This window comes from Dipodomys spectabilis, unplaced genomic scaffold, assembly GCF_019054845.1.
Source record: "Dipodomys spectabilis isolate Male_0828 unplaced genomic scaffold, ASM1905484v1 ptg000125l, whole genome shotgun sequence".
In the NCBI taxonomy this organism is placed as follows: Eukaryota; Metazoa; Chordata; class Mammalia; order Rodentia; family Heteromyidae; genus Dipodomys; species Dipodomys spectabilis.
In genome coordinates this window covers 2,082,234-2,101,382 of record NW_024870802.1, presented here as the reverse complement: position 1 = coordinate 2,101,382, position 19,149 = coordinate 2,082,234, and the positions used below count along the sequence as shown (strand labels likewise).

At 45.4% G+C, this 19,149-nt stretch overlaps 1 protein-coding gene across 8 annotated transcripts in view; it reads right to left on the bottom strand.

Moving 5' to 3' along the window:
• Positions 1 to 19,149, bottom strand: part of Ablim1 (actin binding LIM protein 1) — a 257,300-nt gene that overhangs the window by 89,591 nt on the left and 148,560 nt on the right. For all 8 annotated transcript variants that reach the window (XM_042689458.1, XM_042689465.1, XM_042689463.1 and 5 more), the window contains exons 5-6: positions 6,744 to 6,870; positions 5,002 to 5,095 (exon numbers count right to left, since the gene is read on the bottom strand). In XM_042689458.1, coding sequence (XP_042545392.1) covers positions 5,002 to 5,095; positions 6,744 to 6,870 — 221 coding nt within the window. The remainder of the gene's footprint in view (positions 1 to 5,001; positions 5,096 to 6,743; positions 6,871 to 19,149) is intronic.

Genomic DNA, 19,149 nt, shown 5'->3' with positions numbered 1-19,149 from the left:
CAGAAGAGACCAAAGAATGCTCCAGAAAGGGAGGGCAGGTGCCTGCTCAGGTGCCACACCGCTGGGCAGAGAGGAACAATGGCTAGAAGCAGAGGACACCAAGCCCCTGGTAGGATGGAGAGTATAGGAGAACACAGGAGAAATGAGCAGCTGACAGGCCAGGATGGCAGGCAGGGACACGGCTCTTTCACTCAAGGCTGGCACTCTACCACTTGAGTCACACCTCTACTTCTTGCTTTTTTTTTCTGGTTAATTGGAGATAAGAGTCTCATTCGTCTGCCTAGCAGCGTTGGCTTGGAACCTTTGTCCTCTGATCTCAGCCTGCTGGGTAGCTAGGATTACAGGCAGGAACTACCAACTCCTGGGTTTCTGAAGCAGAGTGGAAATGGGGTCCAGAAAGCAGCAAGAGAAGAGAGAAAAATGGGGAGGAAGGTTGTGGCAGAGACGTTTGGGGAAGGGATGGAAGGAAGAGGAAGAGGCTAGCAGAAACCTCTGGTGCCTCACATGAATGTGTTTCTGTTCTTAATTAGGCAGCAGACAGTAAGTGTGTTCAGAGTGCCCCATATTTAGGTTAATTAGCCAAAGCTTTTTAAAGATGAACCATTTATAGCAAGATCTCCCCCAAAGAGAAAATCTAGCTGTTGAAAAGAAAACTGATAGCAGGAGATGATAAACAAAGCTACAGTTTGAATGGATGCTAATTGCCAGGCCTTACATGCCAGTTCCCAGGGAAAGAAAAAAAAAATCACAGAATGAAAGAGCTGTTGTCTCTGACTCCTTAGTTAGATCCAAGAAGATGAAAATGAAGAGAACTTGGGTCCTTAGTTAGGTCCAAAGAGATGTTGAGAGTCAAGCTATCCAGGTCTTCACTTTACAAGTATATTTTTAATGCTTATAATGAAAGAAAGGAAAACTGGGGCTCAAAGAAATTGAAAGATATTTAAGGTCACCCAGCAGGTGTGTTCCCAAGCTAAGAAAGGCAGATCTGGGGGTCCCCTGCCACTCATCAAGCCACCTGGTCCTCACACACTCCATCTCTGCCCTCCCCTTCCCCTCCCCCTCCCCCTCCCCCTCCCCCTGCTGGGGAGACATGTCTAGGTTACAACTATGATGCAATGGAGATGAGAACAGAAAGCTCCTTTGCAAGTTCCATGCCAGTCCCTTTATCTCTGAGAGTTCAATTCACCACTGGAAAACCGGAAGTGGCGCTGTGGCTCAAGGTGGTAGAACACTAGCATTGAGTAAAAAAGCTCAGGGATAGTGCCCAAGTCCTGAGTCCAAACCCCATGACTGACAAAATAAAATTTAAAAAAGTACTGCAGAGCTGTGGGCCTCCTGGCTGATACCTGGATAGTTTTCCCAGCTCACTGGAGTAGGTTGAAAAAATAATACATCCCCACCTACTCTCTAAGGCCTGGGACTGCAGACTTGTTTGTAGATGTGAGTAAGTAAAGGTTTTTGAGATTGAGGTTTGGAGGCTGCTTTTGCTGGGGGCATGAATTAACTAAAAGCAAGAGAAAAGCTTGGCATCCCTGTCTTCATGTTGTGTGCCTCTGTTGTTCACCGTTCTCTCTGCAGTCACTTTACAATCGCTTTGGAGTCTGGGAGCATGGATTATGATCGGGGACACTGTTCCCCAAGGAACAATAGAGCATGCTCAGGACAGACCACCCAGCAAGCAAGGATGACTGGTATACTCTGACAGTGTTGACAACTTCTCTGGAAACTCTCCAAAACAAAGACTGAACCAGCCAGACCACACCTGTGACTGGACTGGCACACCATTAGGCATACCTTTCACACCCTTCCCCCAGTGCTTTGTCTATAAAGTCTAACACTCATGCCTGTACTCCCAAGCTGGCTGAAGATGGGCTCTTTTCCCAGGGTCATCTATCTCCTTTCTCTGACTTCACCCTGTCTCTATTTGGCATATTAAGGGTAAGTGGCTGGTTCTGACTTGTGGAGCTCCTGGAGTTTGGGCCAGGGATGGGGTAGGTGGGGAGGGGTGTCTAAAAAAACTCTAGTTTCAAGATAAGGAAGTCAACCAAGATGATTAGCATGGTCCTAAGTCAAACGGCTGGTATGTTTTTGGGAGAAAGGAAAGAAGACAGCTGACAAGAGCCACCACAGAGAAGGCAAACATGGAAGTGGGAATGGAGTGATGTAGCCACAAGCCAAGGAAACCCAGTAGCCAGAGCAGGAGGAGAAGGATCTTCGGTGGTCCTTTGGAGGCTGTACATATTGAGTCCTGATATTGAGATCCCAAATTAATAAATCTATGGTATGAAGCTACCACCCTGAGGGCAAATGTGGGAAGTTCATACATTTATTAATATAAATGAAAAAAGACACAATGAAGATTCACTAAATTTACAACAAATCTAATATTCAGAGTGGTTCACCAGCCGTGGGATGAGAGGACGGGTGTGGGGAGGCCAGGTTTGATTTCTCTTGATGACCAAACCCAGATGACTCACCAGCAGTCACATGTCCATGCACTAACCCTAAAGGACATTTTTCTAGATCAACACACCCAGCTGAGGAGAACAGACCCTGCTGGGTGGACCCAGAATCTAAGCTTCAATATTGTGCAACTACTCCCAGATGGCCCAGTGCTGAAGCCATTGCATGCAAAGTCCCCAAGTCTTAAACCCACCAAGAGGCCTCCACAGAGACCTGAAGCCAGTTCAGGAAGAGGCTTTTCTTTATACTCGCATTGAACACTGGGCTTCCAGCCTCAAGGGAGAAAATAGTAAGCAGTTGTTTCTTCAAAAAGGTATCTTTCTGGATGCAGTTTTACTTTTTGTCCACCACCCACTAACTGTACAACATGGGGGGGGCCCATTATTAACTTTACTTATAATTTTGGTGATACTGGGGAAATCCAACCACCTTTCTGTGGATGCTTTTCTCTGAGCCAAAACCCCAAACCCTAACCTTGAAATGTACTTGGGCAGAGACTCCTCCCACTTGAGGGGGGAGTCTGAAGGGGGTCCACTTCTCATGTAACCAGCCAATGCCACTATGGTTTTGCACCTATGTTCTGCAAGAGGCTCTCTCTACACCCTCATCTCCTCTGATTTTTTTTTTTTTTTTGATCATAGTGTTTGAACTCAGGGCTCCAGGTGCTGTACCTGAGCTTTTTCACTCAAGGCTAGTGCTCTACCACAGTGCCACTTCCCGTTTCCTGGTGGTTAATTGGAGGTTAAAGTCTCATGGACTTTCCTGCTCAGGCTGGCTGGTTTTGGACCACAATCCTCAGATCTCTCCTGAGTAGCTAGGATTACAGGCACCTGGCTAATTTTTTTTTATCTGAGGCAAATTTTACATGGCCTAAAATTAACCATTTTAAAATGAAGAATCCACTGGCACTTAGTACATCCTCGGTATTATACAACCACTTCCTCTGTCTAGGACCAAAATATTTACATCTCCCTGAAGGACACCCCTCACCCATTAAGCCAGTCTTTCTCCATTCCCCTTCCCCACCCCTAACCCTGGCAACCACCAATCAGCTTTCTGCTTCTGTGGGTTTGGAATCCCACAACATGTGACTCTGTGTGATTGGCTGATCCATGCTGTAGCATCATTGTTTCAGATAAGGCTCCATCCTAAGCCACTGACTGCATGGCTGGTCTGTTTAGTTCAGCCATGGAACCAATGGTGGACCCTGGTCTTCTACCTTCTAAGTGTGGGTAGTGCTGCTTTGACCACGTGTGCACACATAGTTGAGTACTCCATCTTTACACAATACAGAACCCCATGCCACTCCAGCTATCACTTCCAAGCACGCTGCTTAGGATCAAGCCCAGCCTTCTGAACACCACCTTGGGAAACTCTTGCCACCTCCTCAGCATCATCTTCCACTCTACCCCTGACTGACTTGCCTTCGGTTCTTGTGCGTGTGTTGTCCTTGCTATCCAGCGTCTGCAGTTGCTCCTCTCTCTTCCAGACTCAGCCAAGACGCTGATACTGGTCAGGGTCAGGGGAGTGGCTGACAAAGCTTGAATCAAGGCCTGGCTGGAAGCAGTTGCACTGGAACTGGGTAGGTTCCAGCTTGGCCTAGCTCCAGGTGCACTGGCACACACAGGATGTGGGTGGGGACATCTACACCCTCGCCGTTCACCTTCTCTTCCTTTCGCAGCTCTAATTCTGAGCCTCCACTCACACACACACACACTCACACACACTCACACTCACACACACTCACACACTCACACACACTCACACACACTCTCACACACACACACACACACACTCACACTCACACACACTCACACACTCACACACACTCACACACACACTCTCTCACACACACACACACTCACACACACTCTCACACACACACACTCTCACACACACACACTCTCACACACACACACTCACACACACACACACTTTCTCTCTCTCACACACACACACACACACCTCACACACACTCTCACACACACTCTCTCACACACATACACTCACTCACACACACACACACTCACACACACTCTCACACACACACACTCACACACACACTCTCACACACACACTCTCTCACACACACACACACACACACTCACACTCACACACACTCACACACACTCTCACACACACACTCTCTCACACACACACACTCACTCACACACACACACTCACACACACTCACACACACACACTCTCACACACACACACTCTCACACACACACACTCTCTCACACACACACACACACCTCTCACAACCACTTCATTTCCTCTTCTAAAAATAAATGGTCTACCTAACTCTGTAGACTTCTGTTAGGTAGAATTATCCTTCTTTTCCCCCTTCAAATTCTTTCCAAGAAAGTACCCCTCAGGACAATGTAGCCCACAGATTCTCTATGATGGTCATCATGAACCCCTGTGCCTCCTGAACAGGGGAAGACAAGCTAGAAAGGGAAGCTCTCTGGTGTGCTTGGGAATGTCTCTGAGGAAAATGGCAGGGTTCTGAGGTGGTCGCCACCCATGGCTTACCTCCAGGACTTTCCCTGTGATGAACTGGTGACACGCTTCGCACTTTACCCCGAAGAGCCCCTGGTAGTCCTTTTCACAGTATGGGGCGCCATCCCTGCAAGACAAAGTCACATTCCCCTCCTGAGAAAAGAGACTGAGGACAGGGGGAGCCCTCCCCATCCCATTTCCCTGAGAATTTCTTTCCCACAGCACACCAGTAAAACACATGTCTCCCGTCTGGCATCCGGCCAGACTTGGTCAAAACCACAGACCAGACAGCAAGCCACTGACTGCTTCCTTGGTTCCTCAGAACTTGCTAGAAGAAATCTCAGCTGGGTAATGGTGGCTCACACCTGTAATCCTAGCTACTCAAGAGGCTGAGATCTGAGGATTGCAGTTCAAAGCCAGCCTCACAGGAAAGTTCCTGAGACTCTTATCTCCAATTAAGTACCCAAAAAACAGGAAGCAGAGGTGTGGCTCAAGTGGTAGAATACTAGCCTTGAGCAAACAAGCTCAGGGACAGTGCCTAGGCCCTGAGTTCAAAGTTTAGGACCCCCCTCCCCCATCCCACACAGCAGAAAGAAAGGAAGAAAGAAGAAAGAAAGAAAGAAAGAAAGAAAGAAAGAAAGAAAGAAAGAAAGAAAGAAAGAAAGAAAGAAAGAAAGAAAGAAAGAAAGAAAGAAAGAAAGAAAGGAAGGAGGGAGGGAGGGAGGAAGGGAGGGAAGGGGAAGGGAGAGGGAGAGGGAGGGAGAAGGGGAAGAGGAGAGGGAGGGGAGGGGGAGGGGAGAGGGAGGGGAGGGGGAGGGGAGAGAGAGAGGGAGAGAGAGAGAGAGGAAAAGAAAAAAAAATCCCAGACCATTCACTCCTAGCCCAGATGGGGCTTAAGATGTGGGCTCCCAGGAGCCCAGGGTACCTCATCTTCCCCCACCCCTACCCCTCATCTTCTCCCAGCACCCTACAGTCACCTCTCCTAAGCCCTGGGGGCCCAGGACCCTCCCCAGCTCCACAACCTCCATGTATCTCAGAACATGAGAAAAATCATTCTTTGGATATTACTGGGTAAAAACACTAAAAACAAAAAAAGCAACCACCTTTTTGTACACCCATTAGACCTACTTCTGCGCCCCCTTGTGCATTTTGGGTTTCCACAAATATACCCCCCAGACCTGGAGGAGAGAGGTTTCCTAGCCCCCACATGGGAAAACCAACAGCAAAAGGGAATTACCAGGTGCTTAGCTGGTTACAAGGTAGGATGTACCATGATGTCAGCTTTGTTAATTATTAAATTAGTCAACAATTAGTATCTCATTAAGCTCATAGAAACCACATTATAACAAAAGCAGAATTATAAAAATGTATGTGTGTGTACTAGTACTAGGACTTGCACTCAGGGCCTGAGCTGTGCCTTGGATTTTTCACTCAAGACTCATGCTCTGTCACTTGAGCTACACCTCCACTTGCAGCTTTTTTTGGTGGTTAATTTGAGATCAAAGTCGCATGAACTTTCCTGCCCAGAGTAGCTTCTAATTATGAGTTTCAGATTTTAGGCTCCTCAGTTGCTAGGATGACAGGTGTGAGCCACTGGCACTGGCCACAAGATTCTTCTTCCAGCTTTTATAGCAAAAAGTTCATAATGACTATGGGATGTGAATGAACTCCATTCAGCATGAGAGAGGAGGCGCGCCAAGCCTGCAGGCCCACTCAGGCCCACCGCCCCTACGCACCCCCGCCCTCCCCGGAGCAGCACGGTGGCTACATCTTACTTGCTGATATATTCCCCGGTGAGGACCTTCCCGCAGGACTTGCATTTGAAGCAGCCCAAGTGCCACTGCTGGTCCAGGGCCAGGAGCGCCTGCCCGTTCTTGATGTCTCTTCCACAGCCAGCACAGTCTACAAGAGAGCCAAAGCCAGCTGTTAGCATGTGTGGCCTTTGCAAAAGCTGAGCTGGGGGTGGGGGGGAGGCAGTGTGTGTGTGGGGGAATGTGCTGCGTACCCCACCCTCCTCCCAGTACACCCCGCCCCTCAGCCCATCAGCATGTCCCGATGCACCACTCCAGTCCATTTGCTTTCCCAGCACCACATTCTTCCCCAAGCAAATCTCCCAGAACCAATTCCCAAGCTGCATGGCAGCTAGCTGCCCCAACTGGCACAGCCAATCGGAGCGATGTCCTTCATCTGTCAGATCCCTGGGGCTGAGGAACCCTTTGGGGGGGGGGGGGGGTGCGGTCAAGCTGTGACTCAGAGAATGCTAATGACAGCATCTGGGTTGTGGTTTTAAGAAAAGTGCTCACAGGCCTTTATTAATTATAGGAATGCTGCCTATAAATCTTGCCTTTGTAAGGGGAGCTCTATTTCCTTATCAACTTAAACCAGCCTTTCCAAGATGTGTGATCGTTAATTAAATACTTAAATCCCTTAGATTGAATTGTCCTTGGTAGGCTCCTGGAAGGCAGAGAAAGGGGAAAGGTTTTCTCCGTGGTGAATAGAGTGTGGACACTGGGATCAGATAGCCTGGTCCTGCCTCCAGCTCCCGGGTCATTAACTGTGGGCTCCTGGCGAGTCCCTGGTCCTTGCCAAGCCCTGGCTTGTTAGTGGGTACGATGCTGGGGGCACAGTAGTTGTCACTTTGCAAGTGGTCTTAAAATATGCTGCCACTACTGTTCCAATCATTAAATACCTTACATGTGAGTGGAGTTGGGTGCTTTTCTAAAAACACAGAAGATGGAATGGGTGCACGTTGTTGGAAAACAATGTCAACTCCTACAAATATTCAAACTCCATGTGCCACAGAAGCCAGGCAGCAGGTTGGCCATGATGAACTCAACCACCTACACAGCATGCACGCCATAGAGCCGCGTCTAAGCCAGGCCACTCAGCAGCCACGTTCAGAACAAGACAGAGACAAAGTCCCTGAGACAACAAAATGACTGGACACCACCTGCACTGACCATGTCCTGTGAGGTCTGCCCCTTTGCCAATGATAGTTTGGGTCCAGCTTTAATTCTCTCTCTTCTTAGAGCACCTGCCCTGTTTCTGGACAGCACCCACCCACCCCTGACCTGATTCTGCTCCTGCATCTTTTTGAAGTCAAGCCCAAAATCCCCCACCTCCAATTCCATCCAGAGAGGCCTCATGGTTCCTCTGGGTTTAGTTCATGTACCCTGATGTGGTCTTTGGCTATCAGGATGGTTCTGTGAACTCAGGCAGAGCAGGATAGTACTCAGGGCCTAAGCTCATTAAAAGAAAATTAAAAGCCGGGTGGCTCACGCCTGTAATCCTAGCTACTCAGGAGGCTGAGATCTGAGGATTGAGGTTCAAAGCCAGCCCGGGCAGGAAAGTCTGTGAATCTCTTATCTCTGACACACCCCCAGAAAACTGGAAGTGGCACTGTAGCTCAAGTGGTAGAGCACTAGCCTTGAGCTGAAGAGCTGAGGGACAGCGCCCAGGCCCGGAGTTCAAGCCCCAAGACCGACAAAAAAAAAGAAGAAAAAAGAAAATTAATAAAGAAAAAAATATCTGTGTGTGTGGTCTCCCCAGAATAGAATATTTCTAGAAAAAAAATATTTTGTTTTTATTTTTGTTTTCTGGTTGGTTGTGGGGTCTGAACTCTGGGCCTGAGCGCTGTCCCTCAGCTCTTCAGCTCAAGGCTAGCGCTCTACCACTGAGGCACCTTCCCAGCTCTCCCCCCCGCCAAATATATTCTTAAGAAATTCCCTTCTGTTGAAGAAAGGCTTCACATATTCTATATTATTTGAAAGTTTTAAACCACGAGAATGTATATTTTTAAATTTTTTTTAAAAAAAGGAAGCCAGGCACTAGTGGCTCATATGCCTATATTGCTAACTACTCAGGAGGCTGAGATCCGAGGATCCTGATTTGAAGCAGGAAAATACATTAGATTCTCATCAACAATTAACCATCAAAAGCTTGAAGTGGAGCTGTGGCTCAAGTGGGAGATTGCTATCCTTGAGCAAAATAAATATTCATAGACAACACCTAGGCTCTGATACCTATGCTTCAGGACCAGCATATACACACATGCACACAACACACACATACATACACACACATACACATGAGTAAATAAGTACTTATAAGTTTAAGCTCTGAATATTACAGAATTTTTTTTAAAGTACAGCCCATTACAAACCGATTATACACTATTCACAAAACACTAAACCTTGGTACAAAATAAGGCTTATGTGTGGCTCAACATCTCATCAAACTATCAAGAATCATACATCTAGTTCACTAGAAGGATAAAAATGGAAGGACATAATATCTGTTCTAACATATAATTCAGCAGTGATACTCACTAGACAATATGTTGGAAATGAACTAAACAAGTTAGGAGGGAAATTTGGGCGAAAAAGAGGGAGGGGGTGACACTGTTCAAAAAGAAATGTAAGCCGGGCACTGGTGGCTCACACCTGTAATCCTAGCTACTCAGGAGGCTGAGATCTGAGGATTGTGGTTCAAAGCCAGCCCAGGCAGGAAAGTCCATGAAACTCTCATCTCCAATAAACCACCAGAAAACCAGAAGTGGCGCTGTAGCTCAAGTGGTAGAGTGCTAGCCTTGAGCTGAAGAGCTGAGGGACAGCGCTTAGACCCAGAATTCAAGCCCCCCAACCGACAAAAAAGAAAGAAAGAAAGGAAGGAAGGAAGGAAGGAAGGAAGGAAGGAAGGAAGGAAGGAAGGAAGGAAGGAAGGAAGGAGAAAGAAAGAAAGGAAAGAAAGGAAGAAAGAAAGAACAAAAGAAAGAAAGAAAGAAAGAAAGAAAGAAAGAAAGAAAGAAAGAAAGAAAGAAAGAAAGAAAGAAAGAAAGAAAGAAAGAAAGAAATGTACTCATGACCTGACTTATTAACTGTACCCTTCTGCACATCACCTTTACAATAATTTTTTAAATAAATTTTAGCTGGGTGCTTGTGGCTCACACCAGTAATTCTAGCTTCTCAAGATGCTGAGATCTAAGAATTGGGGTTCAAACCCAGATTGTGCAGGATAAACGCACAATATGTACTGAAGATAAATTGTGGGTTTTCCCCCCAAGGAATACACTTTTTTTTAGAATAGTTTTAGATCCACAGTGCCGTCCAGCAGAAAGACCAGATTCCCAATCACTAACCTCTATCATACTCTCTGTAACTGAGAAGTGAACATTGATACCTTATTATTCCCAGGGCCTACAGTTTACATTAGCATTCATTATTGGTTTAGATACTCTGAGTATTCACTCTATGTGTGGGCAGGCTGATGATGTGCATCCAGTATTACAGTATCGTACACAATACTTTCACCTCCCTAAAAATCCTCTGTGCCATGCCTATTCATCCTGCCTCCTCCTACATCTCAGCAAACACTCAGCTTCGGTTTCCATATTTTTTCTTTTTCCAGAATAAAATGGGTAGTAGTCCTGTGGATTGGACGCAGGCAAGACCTTACAAATGCAGGCAAGTATGCTACCATTTAACACCCACCCCTCCACCTGCCCCCAAGCTGGATAGTTTAAAAAAAGAAACTATTTCTGATGATCACCACTAGGTGGCAGCAAATATTTGACTATTTAAAAAAATGTTGTGTAAAAATACTTTAAAAGAGGAAACAAAAAGATGGCTTTGGGCCTCGTGAGCGTCTGTCTGAGTTGCTCAGGGTCTTTCCCCGCACAAGCAGCAAGGTCTAGGGAGATGTCAGTGGGGCATGGGCACTGGTTTTGGTGTCAGGAAGTATCTGAGCCTCCATTTCTTTTTTTTTAACTTTTTTATTTTTAAAAAATTTTTATTGTAAAAATATACTGTACAGAGGGGTTACAGTTACATGAGTAAGGTAATTAGTACATTTCCTATTGAGCATTGTTACCTCCTCCTTTGTTTTTCCCTTACCATCCCTTCCCTCCCTACTTCCCCAACTCCTCCCTCCCCCATCCCCAAGTTGTAGAGTTTGTTTTCATATAATGTCTTGTACATCACATTGTTACAATGGGTCAACCTGTATCCTTATTTAAGCATTTTGTTATTTCCTTTCCCCTCCCCAAATTATAAAGATGTATATACAAGATGCAGGGCCCTGGAATCAAATACAGTGACAACAGGGGTTAAACCATGGGGGAAGAACATACAAAAGAAACCAAAAAAATCACATAGTACATTATAAATATGTTAAAAACAACAGCAAGAAAAAAACACCACTTGTGTCCCTATCTTGGGGTTCATTTTGCTTAACATCATCTTATATGGTCATAGGTACATAGCTTTTGACCTTTTCTGTTTGTCCTAGACATATACTAGTTATTGCAAATAAGGAAAATGATGGGACCTATGTTTCTTTGGGCCTGGCTTACTTCACAATGTAATTTTTTCCAAATCTTTCCATTTCCTAACAAATCCGAGCTGCCATTTCTTAATTTGTGAAATGCTATCAGTAAAACACCACCTACTAGGTTGCTATCCATCATGAAGATGAGGTCACAGTGCTTTGCATATACTTACAGTATATGCATATACTTACAGTGCTTGTTATGCATAAGCCTTGCTTACAGGCATTGCTAAATCTTGACTCTAAATCTTGAGTTTTCTTTCTGCACATTGGTGTCCAGACTGCCCAGAGCTTGGAAGAAGCTAAGACCCAGCGTGAGAATGATGAGCACTGAGACCTATACAGAGAGCTCTCTATGGACCAGACAGCACCCTGCACACAGGACACCAACTGGTCTTCACAGCATAGGAGTTAAGATGCCTTGCAGTCTCTGCCCTCATAGACTGCCTCTAGATGACCCAGATCCACGCTCTGCCCACTGTCTCCAGGAGACACAGAACCAGTAAGTGCTGAAGGCTTCAAGCCACCCAACTAGCAAGAATGGGCAGCTAGTAGAGGCCCACGTTAAGCTTCTTTTGTCCTAAACCTGAAGAGAGAAATCAACAAAGTCTACCTCCTTGGTAAGAGAAGCCACTCCACATTATGTACTCTGTGCATTACGCAGAGGTAGGCTACCTCTTCCTCTCCAGAGAAAGCCATGCCCTTTAGGGGAGCCTGAGGTCATGCTGGGCCAAGTGGTCAAGATGCAGGGTCAACTTCCTGCTGGTGGGTTCACTTCTTCCACGTTAACTCCAGCTTAGCTCTTTCATAAAGAACAACATGTCCTACTCTCTCTATCTTCATGTTTTTCAGCTGTTGAGAAAATTGTTTCCACATCACCGAAGCAGCTGCCGATAAATATAGAAAGCGTATGATTGACACTGGAATGGTTGTCAAAGTCAGAAATAGGTGAATATGGGACCACATCATGGAATCACAACCCACTAGCGATTTGCCAGTGTTCTACCAAGGGAAAGTAATAACCAAACATGAAAAAGAAAATCCTGTCTTAAAATGTTTTGTCCCCAGTTCTTTACTCCTGGTGCCAAGAGCCAGAGCAGTGATTTGGCTACTCACATCCTCCTGCCCACCTGGCTCCACATTACATCATTTTGCTCAAAGGCAATAAAGATCCTTAACAAGAGGGGTTCTGCCTGTCTCCCCTAAAACATCTTAATGACAGAGGGCCACCTGGGCTTCAGAAGGCTTTTGGTTGCAGAAAAAGTATTTGGCTATCAGCAAAGGAAACTGTTATTTCCAAGCCAAGAAGTGTTTTTATTTGGTCAGCACCAAAGGTCCAGCCAACATGAGTACTTAGGAATGATTTAGACTTTCCGAGAACCTTCCACTCAGCAAAGGGAAGATGTTCTACGATGCAAAGATGTCTCTCTGGAAGAGAAGAATCAGGACGAGGAACTGAAGACAACCTTGTGGGAGCTTTGGCCATGCCCTGAGTGACTTGAAAGTGGTGGCATCTTATCAAGAGCACGTACCCATCTAGGCTGAAAGCTTCCAGAGTATGAAATGTAGCTCTTCCTAGAGTCTCAGACTATTTGACTAAGGCATCAGAGATAAAGACAGTAGTGATACACATGCCATTTAAAGATGAGTGCATGCCAGGCACTGGTGGCATATACCTATAATCCTAGCTACTCGGGAGGCTGAGATCCAAGGACCATAGTTTGAAGCCAGCCTGGGCAGAAAAGTCCCCATGAAACTCACCTCTAATTAACCACCAGAGAACAGGAAGTGGAGCTGTGGCTCAAAGTGATTGAGTGCTAGTCTTACGCGGAAAAGTTTAGGGACAGTTGCTCAGGCCTCTGAGTTCGAGCCACAGGATTGACAAAAGAAAGGAAAGAAGGGAAAGAAAGGAAAGAGAGGAAAGAAGGAAGGAAGGAAGGAAGGAAGGAAGGAAGGAAGGAAGGAAGGAAGGAAGGAAGGAAGGGAGGAAAGAAGGAAAAGAAGAGAGAGAGGGAAGGAGGGAGGAAGAAAGAAAGAGAGAAAGAGAAAAAGAAAGAAAGAAAGAAAAGAAAAGATGAGTGCTGGTAAGATCCTTGCAGGACTTATCACAGAGTGGAATCTACTTGTACTTCTACTTGCCTTTGAATCTGAAATTCAAACCAAGGATAGACCCACGCCAGAAGGGAGCTCACCACACACAGAAAGGTGGGGCAGGGATGTTCTGTCTCCTCTGCTGTGAGGAGATCGGAGCATCCTGCAAGAAAGGGGATACCTCTCACTATCTGCCTGGATGTCTACTGCTGTTGTGGGGTCCCAGAAGCTTTGAGTGATGTTATTAGGCTTCTTGGGAGAAACTGACTTCACATGTCCTATATCTTGGAAGCACTCATGAAAGTGGAGTCTGGAAAAGGCTGAATTTGGAAGCAGGAAGCAGGTTAGATGGCATTCTTTGATGGCAAGAGAAGACTGAAGTGGAGGAGCATGAGCTTCCATCCTGTGCCCTGCTGGAGATACACAAGTATCCTCAGATACCCCTGAAGGTGGGGACCACACATTCAGGAGAAGCCACCAGGAGACTGGGAGACAGTAGGGCTGGAGTTTGGAGAAGGAAGAAGAGATGGTGTGCAAAAGGTTAACCAGAGCTGGGAGCCAGTGGCCCACACTTGTAATCCTAGCTATTCAGGAAGCTGAGATCTGAAGATTGCAGTTCAAAGCCAGCTTGGGTAGAAAGGTCCCGTGAAACTCTTACCTCCAATTAACCACTCTGAACTCTGGACCTGGGCGCTGCCCCTGGGCTCCTTTTTCTCAGAGCTGGCACTCCACCACTTGAGCCACTGTACCACTTGTGGCTTTTTCTGTGATTAATTGGTAATTAAAAGATTAATTGGTGATTGGACTCTCCTGCCCAGGCTGGCTTCCAACTATAACCCTCAGATCTCAGCCTCCTGAGTAGATAGGATTACAGGCATGAGCCACTGGTGCCTGCCTGTCACGAGTTTTACAATGGTCATAATATGAACACCTTGTTTCACGCAGCTTTGAAGGAGCCTGCATGTGAGTTATCTCAGTGTACCCTAGGGCATCTGTTCACTAACCTGGAGGTCAGGATTCTCTGCACGTTGTAGGCCACAGAAAGCCAGCAGGACCCTGGAGACCGTATGACACAAATGCTGTACTTTATACATAGAAATCCATGGCCAGAGTGGACCCAGGTGTTACCTAACATCTACAGTGTACTTGAGCACTGCTGTGCCTGATTAGGGCAGAGTCCAAGTTTCTAGTCCTCATGGAGCTAGGGCCTTATGGTTCCCAGAACTCCTGCATTTAAATCTCCAGGACTGGTTTGCTCTCTGGGCCATCAGCTCCTCTGCTGTCAATGGGTTAAAAAGTCACTATGAAACTTGAACACAAACTTCTTTCTTTCTTTCTTTTTTGTTGGTTGTGGGGCTTGATCTCTGGGCCTGGGCGCTGTCCCTCAGCTCTACCACTTGAGCCACAGTGCCACTTCCAGTTTTCTGAGTAGTTTATTGGAGATAAGAGTCTTTTCAGACTTTGCTGTCCAGGCTGGTTTTGAACTGCAATCCTCAGATCTCAGCCTCCTGAGTAGCTAGTATTACAGGAGTGAGCTACTGGCACCTGGCGAACTTTTCTTTCAAATGTAGTCTGTTAAGTAGAGAATGCTTGTGAGAAAAAAGTAAAATAAAAAAGGGGCTGTGGGTTGGCGGTGTAGCTTAATGGTAGAGCGTGTGCTTAACATGTACAAGACTCTGGATTTGATTCCCACTGCCAAGTAAATAATCACAGGAAATATTGTAGAGCGAAAGTCTACTTACTTAGTCAATGCTTCTGAAATGCTGAAAAACTAGAAAACATCTATAGGGACTTAAATGAAAACATGGCTTTATTTTGAGCATATACTTCACTGTCAATTTTCTAAAAGTAAGAATTCAAAAAGATCACCAGTGTTGGTGGCTCACCTCTGTCATCCTAGCTACTCAGGAGGCTGAGAACTGAGGATGGAGGTTCAAAGCCAGCCTGGGCAGGAGATCCTTCAATTACACGGGGGGGGGGGGGGGGGGGGGGTGGGTAGAAGTGGAGATGTGGTTCAAGTGGTAGGGTGCCAGCTTTGAGTGAAATAGCTAAGCATGGGTGTGAGGTCCTCATATCCAGCCTCAGAACTGGTGGGTGAGAGAGAGAGAGAGAGAGACAGACAGACAGACAGACACAGACACAGAGATAGAGACAGAGACAGAGACAAAGACAGAGACAGAGAGTGACAGAAAGAGACAGAGGGCGACAGAGAGAGACAGAGACAGAGAAACGAAAAAACTCAAATTTCAGTATTAAAACTGTTACATATAGTCCAGAAAATTCAAACTCCCAGAAATCATTTTATAAGAATAATAAAAAAGAAATAATACTTGTCGTAAAATCATAACATAACTTCATAGCTAAAACTAGGTTGCTATTAATAGAAAGTGGAAAAAAGACCTTCAAGAGCCTATAAAATACCCTTTTAATAGACTTAGCCAGAGGCACTTTATTCCCGCCCAGGGTTTAAACTAAAGAGCTTCAAGAAAAAAAGTAAGCCCCAGAGTTTGGTTAACTTGAAGTTCTGAGTTTCGTGATATCATGTTATTCCATCGTTCCTACAGAACAAGGATTTCCCAATTCTGAGATAAAGGAGTGACAGAAGAATGGATGGGAATGTTTGCTGCTCTGGATGGGGTGGGGGTGGGGCACAGAGTAACTTGAATATGGGTCAGATGCTGTTTGGTTAACAAGTTGCTTTCAACACAAGCCTTTAAACACACACACACACACACACACACACACACACACACATCACATCAGCCCCTGCCTCATGAATTCCTTTACATGAACAGCTGTTTTCATGCACACAGTGGTTGCCTACTTTATACAGGGCAGGTGGCTCCCACTTGCTAGGCTGCCATCCCTCCCATATGAGGGTCTAGGCATCTGTCGTTACCTGTTCCCAGGCATGAACTAAACACCTGTATCCAGGTTACCCGTCTAGCCATCATGAGCCCTAGAGTTTGTGACACTGGATGAACATATTCCGACTTGTGTCCAGTTCATATAAGAGCTGGTCTTTAGTTTTTATTTAACATATTTAAGGTACAGAAGATGAGAGTATTTGAAGAGCTCTCCATCGACATCATGAATAATTAGTTAATACTGAATGTGTCCAGGTCCCAAATGACACAGCTATGAGCTGAAGGGTCCCAGTGCATGTTTTCTTTTTACTTAAATCAGGTTACTGAAACAAGTCTGCAATTAAAAAAAACCACATTTCTTATTTTTTAGTATTTCATGGTATCTCTCATAGGTATGGAATCATCCATGTTTTACCCATGAGGAATAACACAGTATGGGGTCAACCCAAGGAAAGGACAGAGTATGAAATAGAATGGGAACTTGCCAATCCATGAGGCTAAGGGTTCAAGAACACTTTTATACAGGACTTCTAACTTCGAATGCAACACTGCCAGGAAAGCCATTATGAGATCAGAAAACAAAATAGGTGGAGGGGGAGGGACTAAAACCTTCACACAGGCTCCCGTGTCCCCACGCTGTGGAAAAGGGATCTCAAGGCTATAAATAGGGTTCATTTCAGATGCTAAAAATGACCCAAAATGATTGTGAAAGGCTGATGTGGCTCTAGAGAGTGTGACCTTGAACTAGCCTCTCCATCGTCACCAAGTCCACGCTGGTTGAGCCCAAGCAGCCTCTGACATGCTATTTTAAGTGGTGGCTCGTGTTGCTTTTGGAAAACAATTCTGCACAACAAACAGGTTTTCAGGGCCATGATAGCAACAGATTGTCACCAGGTCACCGGAAGGCAGGCCAGGCAGCGGCCATTCTCTAAGTCTCCTAAACTCTAGTATTTGGCACTTTGTGCTGCCTTTCCTCCATAGCATATAAGCTTATAAAGCTGTCATTACTTTGCTCATAGTTTTCATACACAGGGACAAATTATACCTTTTAATCTTCCAGTTCAAGTCCCTAAAGCAAAGTACTCACCGGATGCTGGGGGAAATGTCATGGCTTTTCAAGGTCAATCTGTCTCCTTTAGCTAATGTTGAGTACGGTCTTCCTAGATGATGACCAGGAATCCTTTCTTCTCAATTAACTCATTAACAATTTATACCTCTCCCCTCCAAGGCTGGGCATGGTGGCTTACCTCTATAAATTCTACCTACTCATGAGGCAGAGATCAGAGGGATTAAGGTTCAAGGCTAGGCTAGGCCAAAAGTTAGCAAGAGCCCATCTCAGCAAACAAGCTTAACATAGGTTTGTTTTTTATATGGTTTTTATTGTAAAAATACTATACAGAGGGGTAAGGTAATAAGTAATTTTCTATCAAGTGTTTAACATAGGTTTTATGTCTGTAATTCCAGCAATGCAAGAGGCATAAGTAGGAGGGACAAGGCCAAGGCCTTGGGCCCCAATTTTTTAAAAAATTCCTGAAAACACAAGCGGGCTGGGGATATGGTTAAGTGGTAGTGTCTTGTCTATCTAGCAAGCATAAATCCCTGAGTTCTAACTCCAGTATTGCAAAAGAAGAAAGAGGAGACAGGAAAGAAAAGGAAGGAAGGAAGGAAGGAAGGAAGGAAGGAAGGAAGGAAGGAAGGAAGGAAGGAAGGAAGGAAGGAAGGAAGGAAGGAAGGAAGGAAGGTTGGTTAACCAGGAATTCCTTGGCATTGCTAGGCATTATGGCAAGCACCAAAGAAACAAGAAAATCTATTGTGGACTTAACACCATCTCAGATCCATACCCAAAGCATGAGAATGGGGAGTCTGAAGTCTGGGGTTCTCTACTAGTTACCATTAGGCTAGCGTTTAATGGGCTGCAAACTGGCTGCTACACTCAAGAATCAACTCAATAACTGTGTATGAGCCTCGCTCATGGTCTCTCTGCTTGAAATGGGGAGGGATGATGACACATGGTAGTGCCAGACCTCTGAGATTCCACTGGTTCACATTTTCATTCAGGACTTGGGTTTTGGAAGGCATCAGATACTGTGAGAAGCTGCCTATCTACTTCTCCAAATGTAGTCACTGACTCTATTTCCTAGGAATATAATATGATGCTTATGATGGACAAAAAAGGTCCAGAAACATGAACACTCTTTTGTTATACATGCCCTAAGTTTTAGGTTTAAGGGTCTCATCATAAGCCAGGCATTGGTGGCTCATCCTTTAATCTTAGCGACTTAGGAGGCTGAGATCTGAGCATCATGGTTCAAAGCCAGCCCAGACGGGAAAGTCTGTAAGACTTTTATTTCCAATTAACCATCAAAATATCAGATCAAGTGGTAGAGCCCTAGCCTTGAGCAAACAAGCTAAGAGACAGTGCTTAGGTCATGAGTTTAAGCCTTCGTACCAACTAACCTCCCCAAAACAAACCAACAACATAAAAGGTCCTGTCAAGGAACTATAAGTATGTGGATTTACACATGCACATTTTCAGAACTCATGGCTGTGTGCACAAACTAAATTATCATTCTAATCAGTACAATCACAATTTCCAAAAACCCAACTGGTAATTTCAAAAGGCTATCTGGTAGCATCAATGTTTTCTGGTCACTTGCTATCTGTCCTTGCTATCTGAATTAGTTTTCCATCATGGTAACAAAATACCTGGGAGAAACAACTTAAAGGAGGAAGGATTCTGTCTCATGGTTTCACAGGTTTCATTCCAAGGTCAGCTGAAGCCATTGCTTTGGGTCTAAGGAAGGCAGAACTTCACAGCATCAAGAGCATGTGTACATGAAGCAGCTCATCTTATCGCAGCCAGGGAAGCAGAGAAACTGAAGAGAAAGAAGAGGCTAGG